Source organism: Crocuta crocuta, unplaced genomic scaffold (genome assembly GCF_008692635.1).
Source record: "Crocuta crocuta isolate KB4526 unplaced genomic scaffold, BGI_CrCroc_1.0 scaffold177, whole genome shotgun sequence".
NCBI lineage: Eukaryota > Metazoa > Chordata > Mammalia > Carnivora > Hyaenidae > Crocuta > Crocuta crocuta.
Window position 1 is genome coordinate 2,052,316 of NW_027531880.1, and position 13,718 is coordinate 2,066,033.

At 46.7% G+C, this 13,718-nt stretch overlaps 1 protein-coding gene across 2 annotated transcripts in view; it reads right to left on the reverse strand.

Annotated features, from left to right (window-relative positions):
• Positions 1–10,263: 10,263 nt before the first annotated feature.
• CSGALNACT1 (chondroitin sulfate N-acetylgalactosaminyltransferase 1) overlaps positions 10,264–13,718 on the reverse strand; it is a 349,679-nt gene continuing 346,224 nt past the window's right edge. For both annotated transcript variants that reach the window (XM_077773090.1, XM_077773089.1), the window contains exon 9: positions 10,264–11,937. In XM_077773090.1, coding sequence (XP_077629216.1) covers positions 11,648–11,937 — 290 coding nt within the window. In that variant the 3' untranslated portion in view covers positions 10,264–11,647. The remainder of the gene's footprint in view (positions 11,938–13,718) is intronic.

Here is a 13,718-nt window from a genome sequence, read left to right on the forward strand (position 1 = left end):
GACAAGTAATGGGGGGATTAGTCTTTGATAATTCTTCCGGATAATCAGGATTCTTAATTGCATTTCCTTTATCATTGAACCTAGTTCCTCCTCAAATACTCAGGGAGAACCCACTGGGGCAGAGAATGTAGAAGATACTAAAAATCTGTGCACACACTGACCGCATCTGAGAGCACTCTTCCTTAGAACGCAAGCCTGGGAGGGAAATGTGCAGATGAGAAAAATCTCTTTAAAGATTGCCAGAAACTAACAAAGCTTAAGGGCATGCAGGAAGTTATATACCCCGAGGAGNCCTTCGGTACCCCTGTGGTCAGCGGGACGAGCCGCCCGACTACCTGGAGCTCTTTGAGTGACAGCCTCCCTTGTGTCGCCCTGTAACCTCCAGCTGGGCTCTCCTCTGGACAGACATCGCGTAAATAGACATTTGTGTGTGAAGCCAAAGTCACCCTGCGGCAGAGCCAATGCTGATCCACCGGAAGTATCCTTGGAGCCCCACGGAAATCTCTCTTCTGCACAAATGCTGGAGTTTAATGTGAAAACAAAATTGCCTCTGCAGAACATTCACTCCGAAAGTAAAGGGATGATTCCCAATTTCAGTAACTACCTAACACCAAGGATACAACCCTAATGACCTATATAAAATGAACAAAGAAGAGACTGAGACCTTTTAGGAATGAAGGCATTACTTCAAAAACCAGTAGCTCATGTGAACTGTTTCATGACTGATACATTCCCTCTTTGCGTTGTTTTGAAATGTCCCAGGATTGTGCTTATTTTAAAGTTCCATGTCGGTTTGGGGAGCTGGCAGAAGAGCCTTTACTGGTGGCTGAAATGACCCCACAAACACACTTCATTTATTAGGCATGTTGGAGCCAGGATGTAAGAGACACAGAAGAACAAAAGCTGGGAATGTAAATTGAACGAGGAGTTTAAAAACGTAGGAGAGGCTTAACGTGTAAAGAAGTACCGTGGGCTGCAAGGGCGTGAGCAGACGTCTGCAAACGTTTGCTCCTGGACAGGATGGCGCTTGCCCTGGCTACCTTGGCTCCATCCAGGAGCACACCAAGCCGGAGGAAGCGTGAGGTGTTTATCGGTGGGGATGGACCAGAACAGAATAGTGAGCTGTGTGATTACTACTTGCTGTGGGTTGAACAGTGTCCCCAGAAAGAGATGTTGAAGTCCCAAGCTCTGGTACCTGTGAACGTGACCTTATTTGGGAATAGGCTCTTGGCAGATGTGATCAAGTTAAGATGGTTCATACTGGATTCAGGTGGACCTTCAGCCCAGTGACTGGGGTCCTTCGCAGGAGAGGAGGGATTTGGAGAGACATGAAGAGGTGAGGCGGCCATGGGACGACAGAGGTGGAGGCTGGAGACATGCAGCCGCAGCCCGGGAGTGGCAGGCGGCGCTGGTGACCCCCAGCAGCTAGGACAGCAGTATGGAACACCCTCCCCCCAGAGCCTTGGAAGGGAATATGGCTCTTCCGACACCTTGGTCTCAGACCTCTGGCCTCCAGAACTAAGAGAATAAATTTCTGTCGCCCTAAGCCCTCGAGTTTATGGTAATTTGTTAGAGCAGCCCTGGGAAAGGTAGCACAAAAGTTCATGTAATTGTGGAATGTGACACACATTATGTACCATTTGTGGCTCTACAGTCTTCCTTCCTGATAATGTAGGTAAACGGGGAGATGAGACTAACCTCCCCAAGTGGGATGCAGATTTGCTCAGCCAGGAATCCTCTGCCTGGCTGCATCCCCATTCCCCAGCCTCCAGCCCAGTAAGGGCACCGGCCTCTGGGCAGCGACCAGGATGCGTGGACACTCTGAGCCACGGGTTCTTCTCCTGGGGAGATGGAGACTTCCTTGCACTTCAGGCCTACCCTGTGTCCGCGTTCCTCCAGAAGAGGCAGGGGTTGCAGCACTTTGTCCTTGAGATGGTTGGTTGTGTAAAATGTAGCGAGAGAGAGGGTGGGGTCCGTGTGTATGTGTGAGAGTGTGTATGGGTGCACATGTGTGCTTTCATGAGAAAGTTTTCAAACACAGATCATTATAAAGTGTTACTTGAATTGTTGCATGTGTTTGTACAGTCTGAGGGACAACTGTCAGTGACACATTTGTCCAAGAGAACCTGTGTTTGGCTTTCATTCCTGTGACTCAACAGCCATGATCTTATAGAATTGCAAAGATAGCACAGGAAAGGAAGTCACAAACTTCTATTCTGTCCCCGTATCTTCCCACCATTAGCTCTCTGAACTTCAGTTTTCACTTCTAATAAAAAAGTACATTTTTTAAAAATTGCAGTGTACTTGACATTTACCATTAAATTAGTTTCAGGTCCATAGCATAATGGTTTGATATTTGCATATGCTGTGAAATGATCACCATTTTAGCATAGTTATCCATCACCTTACAAAGCTAAGCATTTTTTTTCTTGTGATAACTTTTTTAAGATCTACTTTCTTAGTAACTTTCAAATATGCACTATGGGATTATTAACTATAGTCACCATACTGTATATCTCCATGACTTATTTATTTTATAACTGGAAGACTATACCTCTTGATCCCCCTTCACCCATTTGCCCAGCCCCCAACCCTCCTTCCCTCTGGCAACCACCAATCTATTCTGAGTCTGGCTTGGTTTCAGATGCTTTTTAGATTCGATATGTAAGTGAAACCATAGGGTATTTGTCTGTCTCTGACTTATTTCACTCAGCATAACACCCTCAAAGCCTCATGTCACAAATGGCAAGATCCCTTTTTTGATTAATATTCCATTGTATATATATATACATACCACATCTTTTTATCCACTCATCTATCAGAGGACACCTAGGTTGCTTGTCTACTGTAAATACTGAAATGAACATAGGGGTGCATGTATCTTTTTGAATTGGTATTTTTGCTTTCTTTGGATAAATACCCAGAAGTAGAATTACTGGGTCATATGGTAGTTCTATTTTAATTAAAAGAAGGCGCTTTTACTAGCTGGTTTTTATTAATTTCATCCAGTTCTGAAGTCTTAAGGTTTTGAAATAAATAGAAAAGTACCCTATAGTCACTAATAATTATGAAGACATACAATTCCAGCATCACCCTCTGCCTAGAATATTTTGGAGGAAATAAGTACAGTCATACCCAGATATAAGGACACTAATTAACATCCCATTGGGGAAACAGCAAATGACCTGACTGAATTAACCTAATAGTACAAGGGGGAGCAGATCTGAGTTCTGTACTGTTGTATCCTGTTGGTTATTAATATTCAGAGGAATAAGCTGTCCATTGTTTGATGATGTGATGGCCACGAGTAATACTTGCAATTCTTAGGGAGAGAAAATGGTAAAGAAATCAGAAGCTGATGAACACTAAATGAGATTGAGGGGGCCTGAATTCTCATCCTAGCTCAGCTATTAGACACAGTTTCCCTGTGTCTGACCCTAGTTATGACCTAAAGCAAGGATATCCAGACCCTGGTCCTGGGCCCCTCCTGCTGCTGCCTCAACGAGCCCAGCCCCCTGAACCTGCCTAAAGTCTCTTGGTCTAGTATGTTCCTCTCGGGTTACTGTCCAGGTTCTGGCCCTATCTCTTTGGGACTGTGGGTAAATGCCCTCTCACTGCCCATGTCAATTCTTCTCTTTCTCAACTCCCTCGATGAGATTCTAGAATCTCCTAGTCCTTTGAGACTCTCTGGCTGCCATCCCTCTACTGCCAGACTGTCACAATCGTTAACCCCCATCAGATTACCTGTCAGGCCCCTGGTTCTGGCCTCCGACCCTACCCTGCTATGGGAGGAGGCACAAGGAAGTTACTTTGTCCCTCAGCGTCCCCAGCAGAGCTAAGTAATGCCAAGAAATGTTAGTGGGTCCAAACCTCAGACCAGGAAGAGGAAAATGATATGGAGAGTGAAGAAAAAGGATCAAGAAAAGGGAGAAAAAGTGAAAATGGGCCACGGACAGGTCACTTAAAATATCTTAGATGCATTTATAGACAAAATTGCCTGAGCTACACTCCAGAATTAACCATCCTTTTAAGTGTACAAGTATGACAGGTGCTCATGTGGCACAGAATCTGCTTTCAGATTTGGAAAAGAAGAAATTCATGGCCTGAAGTTTTGCAGTTGCTCCTTTCCATAGAGACAGCTTTCTCGTTGGAGTTCCAACACGCGTTATGGGCACATGTGAGGACGCAGACACCTTGGGACGCCGGGCGTGTGATGCACACACACACAAATGACTTACAGGGGACACGTGGATGTGTCTCCCTGGGCCTCTGCTTTCGTTTTTGCCAAGGATGTGATAAATACTTTCAGACGGCAGCCTGTAGGTCTTTTTTTAGAAGGTACGTTTCTACAATTACATCTTTAAAGAACACATCTGTTTGCCTCACGCCTTCCCTTCCTCAGGAGCAGAGCGGTCACAAGCCTTACCTGATGTCTGCCCTCTGCCTCCCGTCCTCATGGTTTTCAGCTCTCCCGCCTTTTCTCTTGTATTTCTGGAGAGCTCCTCACCGCTTTCCTTCCCATCACAGACTTCCTGCCTCCACTGTGGACTCTACCGTTCTATTTCCAGCGCACCCGCTGTGCTTCCTTCTGTCCCTGTGCCGGATCCTGACACTTCCTCCTACTGCCTCAGACTGCAAACTCGCAAGAGGCTTACACAACAAAAGTGTTCTTTTTATTGTGTGGCAGCAACACACTATTTAGTCTGGAGTTAGCTCGGTATAGGAGAGAGTCAGGGTTGGGATCCTGGCTGTATCATTAACCAGCTGGGTGGAATCTTAAGAGAGAAAAAAATAAGCCTGTCTGAGCTCCAGCTCTCAAATCGGAGTTACTACACCCATTGGGTTCTGAGGTTTAAAGACCGATGCAGAGTGTCTGGCATATGTACAGTTCTCCGCAAATGGTAGTTATGCCTTGTGAATCACGGGTCCAACAAAGCTTGGGTCCTCACTCCATGCTCCTCTGTTATCGCCGTGGCTTATATCACCAATGGGCTGTGTGTACTAATGGCCCATTTGCTACAGTTTCTGGGATGAATTTTAGGGGGGAAAGGGAAACTTTTAGAGTAAGGGATATAATGAGCCACACAATGTATCAGCCAGTTGAAACGGCTTACAGAGAGATGGCTACCTTCGTCTGGATTAGAAATGGCATAGGGAGGGCATTCTCTTACCTTCGAATTTTGACAACCCCCAAGGTTTCAGTGACCAGTCTGAATTGATCTTTGACAAACTGATTCAGTGGTTTTGGAATTCCTGGTCACAAATCCCCGGGTATTTGCCTAGGTATTTGCAGGGTAAATCCCCTGCCTTTTTGACTAGAAGACTTACTCCAAACCCAGATCCCTTTGAGATCTCCTCTGCTTTGTTTCCCAAATAGGTAGGCGGTGCCACTGCTAAACCAGGCTTCCAGGGAGGGGACAAGCCCCTGTCACCCTCGTCAGACTAGATCAGCTTTTCTTTTCCCTTCCTGATTACCTTCCTACCAGCTGAGTCAGGATCCCGGTAACCCTCCACCACGCTGCGCCTCAGCAACCAAACCGCACGGCAAGCCCCTGGTCTCCGGAGGTGTTCTCGGTGGTGCGGCGGGGCTCTAGAAAATGCTTCCCAAACACACCACTCCGCTATTCCTGACAGCCTCACACATTACAGGTGGGCTTTTTACATGGCTCTGTCCGAGGCTAATGACTAGAAGAAAGAACAAGTAGTTAGAAAACATTTTTCTTTCAGCCTTTCTTTGAATTCAACTTGAGGGTTTTGCTGTTTGCTGTTCATTTTTATGTATTTTTAAATGTTTATTTTTCTTAACCGTTTCAAATGGGGTTTGACATCCTAGCAGGCCGGGTGATGATTACTGTTGAAATTCTTTAAACTCTGGGGTTGAAGGGTGCTGGTCGGGGCGCGGGCTTTGGGGCTGGAGACTGTGGGACGAACAACTGAGGTGGAGGGAATCACCGGCGGGACCGTGCTCACCTCAATTCCAGCTGACGACCCGACTCGCAGGGTGATGAAGAGTAAGGCCAGTTCACCAAGTGTGCCTCCTGGGTACTGCCTGCGGCAGGCAGGCCGTCTGCAAAGCCAGCCACCAAAGGACATTTGATGAGTCTTGGGCAGAGGTTGTTGAAGGTGGCCTGGCCCTCCCTCAGCCTCTGGGTGACTGGCCGACCCAGAGACAGCCCCGAGGCAGGGCCTGCTTCTCTCCCCAGGATGTGACCTGCACCCTCCCTTGGAAGAGCAGACAAGGGGGCGCCTGGGTGGCTTAGTCGGTTAAGCGTCCGACTTTCGCTTAGGTCACGATCTCGCGGTTCGTGGGTTCGAGCCCCGCGTCGGGCTCTGTGCTGACTGCCAGCTCAGAGCCTGGAGCCTATTTCAGAGTCTGTGATTTCCTCTCTCTCTGACCCTCCCCTGCTCATGCTGCCTCTCTCTCTCTCCTAGAAATAAATAAAACATTAAAAAAAAAAAAAAAAGGAAGAGCAGACAAGGCAGACACAGCCAAGGGGCAGTGGGGTTGCCCCCTCCAGAGGGCACCTTCGGAGGACCAGCGGCACAGACACGTTTTGAAAGGCACCTCTGCCGACTGAGAGAACATTCTCCGTGTGCTGAAAAAACCACCACCCAAAGCCCCCGACCAGCTGGCACCGGCCCCATAGTTTTTGGCAGCAACAGCAAAGCACGGAGTCCTGCCGGGAGAAACAGCTTTGAATTCAAATATAAAGCTGATCAGAATATGGATCACACAGAGCTGCCAGTTACTTGATGGGTGTCGGGAGTAAAACACACCCACCCTTTAAGGGACCGCCCAAGGGCATTATCTCTGATCAGCAATTCTCAGAAACAACGTCAAATCCTTTTCAAAACGCCGGAATTCCCACTTGTTCTCCCCTCCCATTCAAGGCAGCCTTGAAGTGCAAGGCCCTGGGATCCTGCTGGAGGGCTGCTTCCGAGGCTGAGGCTGTGGAGCCTGACGCTCAGGCAGTTTCACAGCAGCTGCAGGGAAGCAGCCTGGCATGTTTCTGGATCACTGTGTTGTTTTCAGTTACTGTCGGGATTCTCAGGTGGGCTGAAGAGCAGGGAACCAGTGGGAAACTGAGGCACAAGAGGACAGAATCTGGACTCGCCCCCAAGCCCAAACTCCCTTCTCTACCCTCATCCCCTGACCTTCAAGCCTTCTGGAGTTCGTGGGAGGATGGGGCGATAATGCGCGAGCCTGACGAGCCAGCCGCTTTCAGTCTGGGCCTCTGAGCGAGTTTGTTACCACTTCTGCACCGGGAAAATGACATTACCTGCCTTAGAAGGCTGGCGTTCTGTACAGAAGGTGCCTGGCTATGCACCCTACCTCAAACACTTCTAAAGTTTCCCAAATGCCTAGGGGGTCATTGACTGCAAATTCCTGAGTGTGCAATTTAAGGAAGAAGTTATCCATTATATTTTACATTCCTAGTTACCCTTCTTCAGGTAGAAGGAAGTTGTTTTCAGAATGACAGAAATAAAGGACAATGGTGCACACGTGATGGGTTCATGATCTCTAATGTGTGACCCATTTTGGCCCAAGAGGTGCTATGGACGTGCTGGGAAGCCGGAGAGTTGTGAATGCAGAACTCGTACCGAAGAATAACAGCTGGATGTGAATACCTGCTATGCGCCTGATGTGTACGTCAGATGTGGCTGCATTCACTGCCCTGAATGAGGAAACGGGGGTGCAGAGATACTGAGTGCCTGGCTTAAGATCATATAGGTTGCCAGTGAAAGAACTAGAATTTGAGCCCAGGCAATCTGGCTGGGGAAGCCTCGGTATTAACTACCACACACTGAACTGAACCCTGATAAGATTAGATAACATTAGCTTTTCCCTGAAACAAAATTTATTAAAATTAGGTTCTGAGCAGCAATTTTCGTAGTTTTCAGAACTGCGTGTGATGTCTACTTGGGTGTCACAAAATCTTCAAAGCAGGGCTGTGTGCAGTTCTGTTCACCTGTTGCAAATTCCTAGGCCTGATTCTCCCATCACTGATGTGCGGAGAAGGCAGCTGGCCACGTCTATGAACACAGAATGGGTGCTGCAAAGCAGACGGCTGGGGGGACGCCAGCACAAGGAGAACTGTGTGTCACTGGGAGGCAGGGGTGTGCTGGTGAATGGTCAACAACTGGCTGCAATGGGGGATGGAGAGTGGGCGGTGGAGCAAACAAGCATTTCTCACAGGGCCACGTCCCCACAAGACCCAGGTCTGTAGCAGAGACCCCAGCTCGAGAGAGATAGCCGGGCTGGTTACCAGGTGACTTCTATACTGTAAGGACAGACGGAGGATGTAGGGAGTCGGAAGGGACCTTAGACAAACCCAAGACTCCGTGCTCCCTTGGCAGTAGCTCTCCTTTAGAAGATGTCATGACCGGGACTTTCAAGCCAGAGCTCATTACTGCTTTCCTTTGCTGCTGAGGTAAATGCCCCTGACTGTAATGTTTCAGTGGCGCCTTCACTGACCCTTCTTTTGTATGTGTCTTGGTCCAGGGAACGGGAATAGGTCCTGCTATGGACTGAATGTTTGTGCCCCCACAGCATTCAGACACTGGAACCCTAATGTGATGGTATTTGGAAGTGAGGCCTTTGGGAGGTAATTAGGTCATGAGGGAGGGAGCCTCCAAGATGGAATTTGTGCCCTTTTAAGACAGGAAGAGAGCTAGCCCTCTGCTCCCAGCCCTGAGAAGACACAGGAAGATGGGTTTTCACCAGAAACTGGAGCTGCCATGCCTTGATCCTGGATTTCTCAGACTTCAGGACCTGAATAATCATTTTGTTATTTAAGTCACCCAGTCTAGGTATTTTTGGTGTAGCAGCTCAGACTAAGCCAGATCCCTTCTTACATGCACGTTCAGAGGGCTTGTATTGTTGTTGTTGTTGTTTAAGATTTTATTTTTAAGTAATCTCTACCCACAACATGGGGCTTGAACTTACAACCCTGAGATCATGAGCCAGATACCCCAAGAGGGCTCCTACTTCTTGATAAAACTCCTTTAGCTAAGTTCTAAAAAGGGAGAAATAGTTTATTACGCTGTTTCCTCTTCTCTTCAGCTCCCCTCAGCAATTCTTAACCAATTGCTGAGACTCACTTCTTACTCACCGCCTCAGGCATCTGTGATATGCAATTTAAACCAGCACAAAGGCTAGTTGGCCCAGAGTCCAGCCTGGGACTCTACCATCTGCAGGGCACTTAGACCTGCCTAACTCCTTGATCACAGCATTTGCTCCCTGTTGCCTGCCTGTTGGAAGTACGTCCTCCAGACAGTGGAAGAAAACAGGGGGAATGTGCAGGTCAGTCCCACAAAGCCAGACGTGCCCGGAATCTCCAGTGTCACTGGTGTATGTGAAAATATGAAACTCAATCAGTAAGGGACCTTAGAAATCATTTCTCAATCTCTTCTAACTAAAAAGGAGAAATGGGGCGCCTGAGTGGCTCAGCTGGTTAAGCGTCCGACTCTTGGTTTTGGCTCAGGTCATGATTTCACGGTTCGTGGGGTCCAGCTCCACATGGGGCTCTGCCCTGGCAGCATGGAGCCTGCTTGGGATTCTCTCTTTCCCTCTCTCTATGCCCCTCCCCCACTTACATGTGTGCACACACTCTCTCTCAAAGTAAATAATCGTTAAAACAAAAAAAATAAAAAGGACAAGTAAAATGTATACACGGCCCAGATTTTTCATTATGGTTCTCTCTTCCTTCTAGACCAGTGGTTCTCGACCAGGTATAGTTTTATGTCCCCCCCCAGGGGACATTTGGCAACAACCGGAGACATTTTGGTTGTCAAACTAGGTGAGAGATGCTCTTGGCATCTAGTGGGAAAAGGCAGAGGTGCTGCTAAATGTCCTACATGGAACAAGACAGCCCCCACAGCAAAGAATGATCTAGCCCAGAATGTCTGTGGCACCAAGGTTGAGGGACCCTGATCTCTGCACATATAAAAAGTTTTCCCAAAACTAAAAACATGGCATTCTTGCTCCAAGAAGATATCATATCCACAAATCACATTTTATTAGCTACCCAATGCCACCTTCCATTCATGTCCTGTGTTTTAATTAAATTTTATGAACTACCAGTACAAATCAATACAATGCCTTTTTTTTTTTTTTTACACACCAACAGCTTGAATGTTCCTGAAGCTTTTAAACAATGAGTTGACTGTGGGCAAACAGAAGGCAAGGAATCACAGATAATTAGCTCATGCATCTGGTGCTGGCTAATAAATAAATAATTTTCACATGAATGTAGAAACCGCTCAATGTTAACTGTATTTATTTTTTTAATAGTTGGAAACCGTAATAAAATGCAATTTTCAGAAGCATCTTAGTGACTAAGTAGATCTGCTTCATTTAAAAAATAGTTAAATACCCTACCTAGATTGGAGTAGGTGAACATTTAGCAAAATCTTCCATCTTACTTGATTCTGGCAGATGGAGTGATCTTTCACAAAATACATTTTTCTGCATTTCTTCTCATGAAAGCCAGTGGCCAGGAAGAGCACCCTGCTTTGAAAAGAGATTGTTTGGTTCACATGGTATACTTTGGTTTATTTAAACAGGTAAGAAAGTGATCCCCAGTTCTCCTGAGGAGAAAATGGATTTTTTGACTTCTGAGTAAATCAAGATATTACCAGTCTGAATGAGTTTTCCTCTTCTGTTAAGGTAAAAAGTATATCTGTCTTTCCCTCCAGTGTTCAGTTGCGCCTCTTGGGAAATATTCTTCAGATAAAGTATCTATATGTCTTGCTGTATCAGTAGCCCCACACCACGACTTCCATATGACAAAGGTCTGACATTCAGTGTCTGACGGGATCAGCATTTGGCATGTCCTTGGATGTGGGGATCAATCTGAACTAAAACTTCTCATAATACACCTAAAAGTATCCTAAAAGATATAAAAATGTATGCTAACTTGTGCTCTCTTAGTAAGGCTTGCAGATTGGTAATTAAATAAGCAGAATATAACTCATAAGGCAAAAAAAGTGCATTTTTAAATAAAATTAAGAAATGGAGACGGTTAAAACTATAATAAAAAAGATGAACAGATTATTTTTGGTTAATTTTGGGTAGAAATGGCACAATAGTTTTTTTTTTTTAATTTTTCCTTCTGGGTCCATTTGGTTTTAATAGACTCACAAGGATCGCCATGGGTGTATCTGTGAGTTTCACGAGGTCTCCTCCCCTGCCTTCTGACGTTAGCATTCCTGGGCACTACAGCCCTGCCAGCATAATTGTTCATAAGGGGAGACATGTGCTTGCCTTTCATTCCAAAGAACTTTTTACAAAACTGGTCTTAATTCATGAATATTTCAACGAGCACAAAAGATAATAGCTCTCACTTTGCTGTACACATAATCAGAACCTCCACGCCTTTAGGCTTATAACCTCACAATCATTCTGCCTTTGTCAGACACTGCACAGGATGCATTTGGGCTACTTTTGCAGGCAAAGATTTTCATTCCTGTTGCGTCAAGCCAAATAGGCATAGAGAAATCGGAGGCTCTCTCCCCTCGTCTCTTTTACTAATGAGTCGAATTCTTTTTTTGCCCTTTATGGAAGTCTTTTCCTTGTCGCAACCACTTGTTCAGTAATCACAAAATGGAGAAAATAAACCATCTCCCCAAATCTGTCCCTGGGAGTTCATGTTTTTTTGCTGCTTGTCTTCTGTTTCTGTTTGCGAAGGTGAGCCTCTATCTCATGCCTGAAGACCAGCATCCCCAGCTGCCCGTGGGACGCCTCGTTCATGGCCTTGGACTGCATGCACATCTTGTACTGCTCAGGGGTCAGCTCGTCCACACAGTGCTTCTCATGCCAGAGGTGGAAGAGTCCCCGCACCGGCGTCCGCACCACTATGAGGTTGCTGTGGAGATACTTGCGGTAAAGGTGCACGTCCTCTCCGCCCCAGCCTTTGATGTCCAAGTCAAAGCCACCTGGCAGGAGAGAACACAGCGCTGAACCAAGCTGCTCCTGATCTGTATTTGCCTTTCTGATCCGCACAGGGTTTGGCATGAAGAGAAGAAGCATTCAGGAAGACGTGTCACTGCCCGCCCCCACCCCAAGTCATGAGCGTGTCCACCCGGGAAAGGGAACTCAGGGATCCCGAACAGAGAGAAACCTGGTGGTAGTGCCAGCCAGCACCAAGTCCTTGAGAGAACAAGACTGCAAAGAGAAGCGCCAGCATCTGTCTGCTTTTGAGAGCCATCAGCAGTGCTCATGTTGGCCTGAGCCCCGCGTTAAGACTGTTCAGCTTAAAACCTTCAAGTGAAAACTCTTGTTTCTGTTTGAATGTGGCCTCCTGTCATTCAAACAGAACGAAGCAGGCGCTTGCAGTCTGAAAGAGTAATGGGATCTCAGCGTGAAAAAAATTACGTCCCACAAAACACTCTGCCTTTCATAGACTAAAGTGGTCCCCAAAGCTGTGTGCCCCCCACAGGCCAGTGAAGTGTCATGTTTAAGGGACTGGCCTCATAGTCAGTTCTGAAGTTCTACTCAGAAAATCTGTTTTCACTCCTTGGTGGACGCCTTCACAGAGTAATGGTCCCTTAAAGTCTCACTTTTGTAAACTGAGATGCCCCAGTCTTTTCTTAACCTAACGCCCACCATGAACCAAACAGAACCAGAGAAGACTTCTGTTTTTTGTCACTGTTCCTTTCTCACCTAGGAGATTTATTTAGCACCTACAAGAAACTATAAAGTCATCCTCAACACCTTTCATCAGAGCTATCACGTAGCCCTTTACCTTCTGTAGCCCCCAGGCTGCACTGCGCTGATCAAGGCCATCACCGGGCCTGGGGGAGGGGCTCCCGCACAGGAGAACTGCATCCCACCCTGGGGATGGGCTATGTACACAAGTGATTCATGCCCCCCCCCCCCCCCTGGAGGCCTGGGACAANGTCTTGGTTTGACCACTTCACCTCTCTTGAGTTTTGGTTTCTTTATCCTAAAGTGAACTAGATGTCATAACCAAACGAGAAGTAATGTAAGGGGCAGTGCTTGGTTACCTGTAATTGACTTATTATCATCAGTATCATCACAACGTATTAAATAAAAGGTGCCAAAGTAAGATGCTTACAAATACATACAAGGTCACAGAGAATGACCTGGGTCCAGATGTGACCCAGAGATTCTGAGGTCATGGCCATGGCTTACTGAGGAAGAGCACCCTCACCAGCCAACCATCCCCACATGTCTCAGCTGCAGCTATGCCCCATCTTTAGGAAAATCCAATTTCTTCTAAACTCGAATTGGATAAACATACATCAGCACAACAAAATCCTTCCCTGTACACAGCACAAGGAAACAGAGTTTCTCAAAATGGAAATCTGCTTTAGAAAATTTTAAAGATAGTCATTCTGAGAACTTTGATTTGCACAGAATCATTTAGAAATATTTCTTAGAGAAATCACAGGACACCTGTGGTTAGTCGCCGGTACGTGAGAGCGCCCAGCCACTCAGAGACCCATGTCCTCGTGCTCCTGCAACTTAGCTTTAAGTGGTTTGTTTCTTTCCTTTTATAGGGGCTCTATAGTCCCTGTAGACCACACCCTCTGAACAAAAACCTGGGGCTGCTCAGATTGAGTCACTGATCTTAAAAAAAGATGCTTCAGGCCTTGGGCCTGAACAAGAATCACCAGGAGAAAGCAAGAGGGGCAGAGTCCCGGAGGCCCACAGGGAGGTGGAGGGGATGGGTCTCCATGCTCTGCAGGGCTTC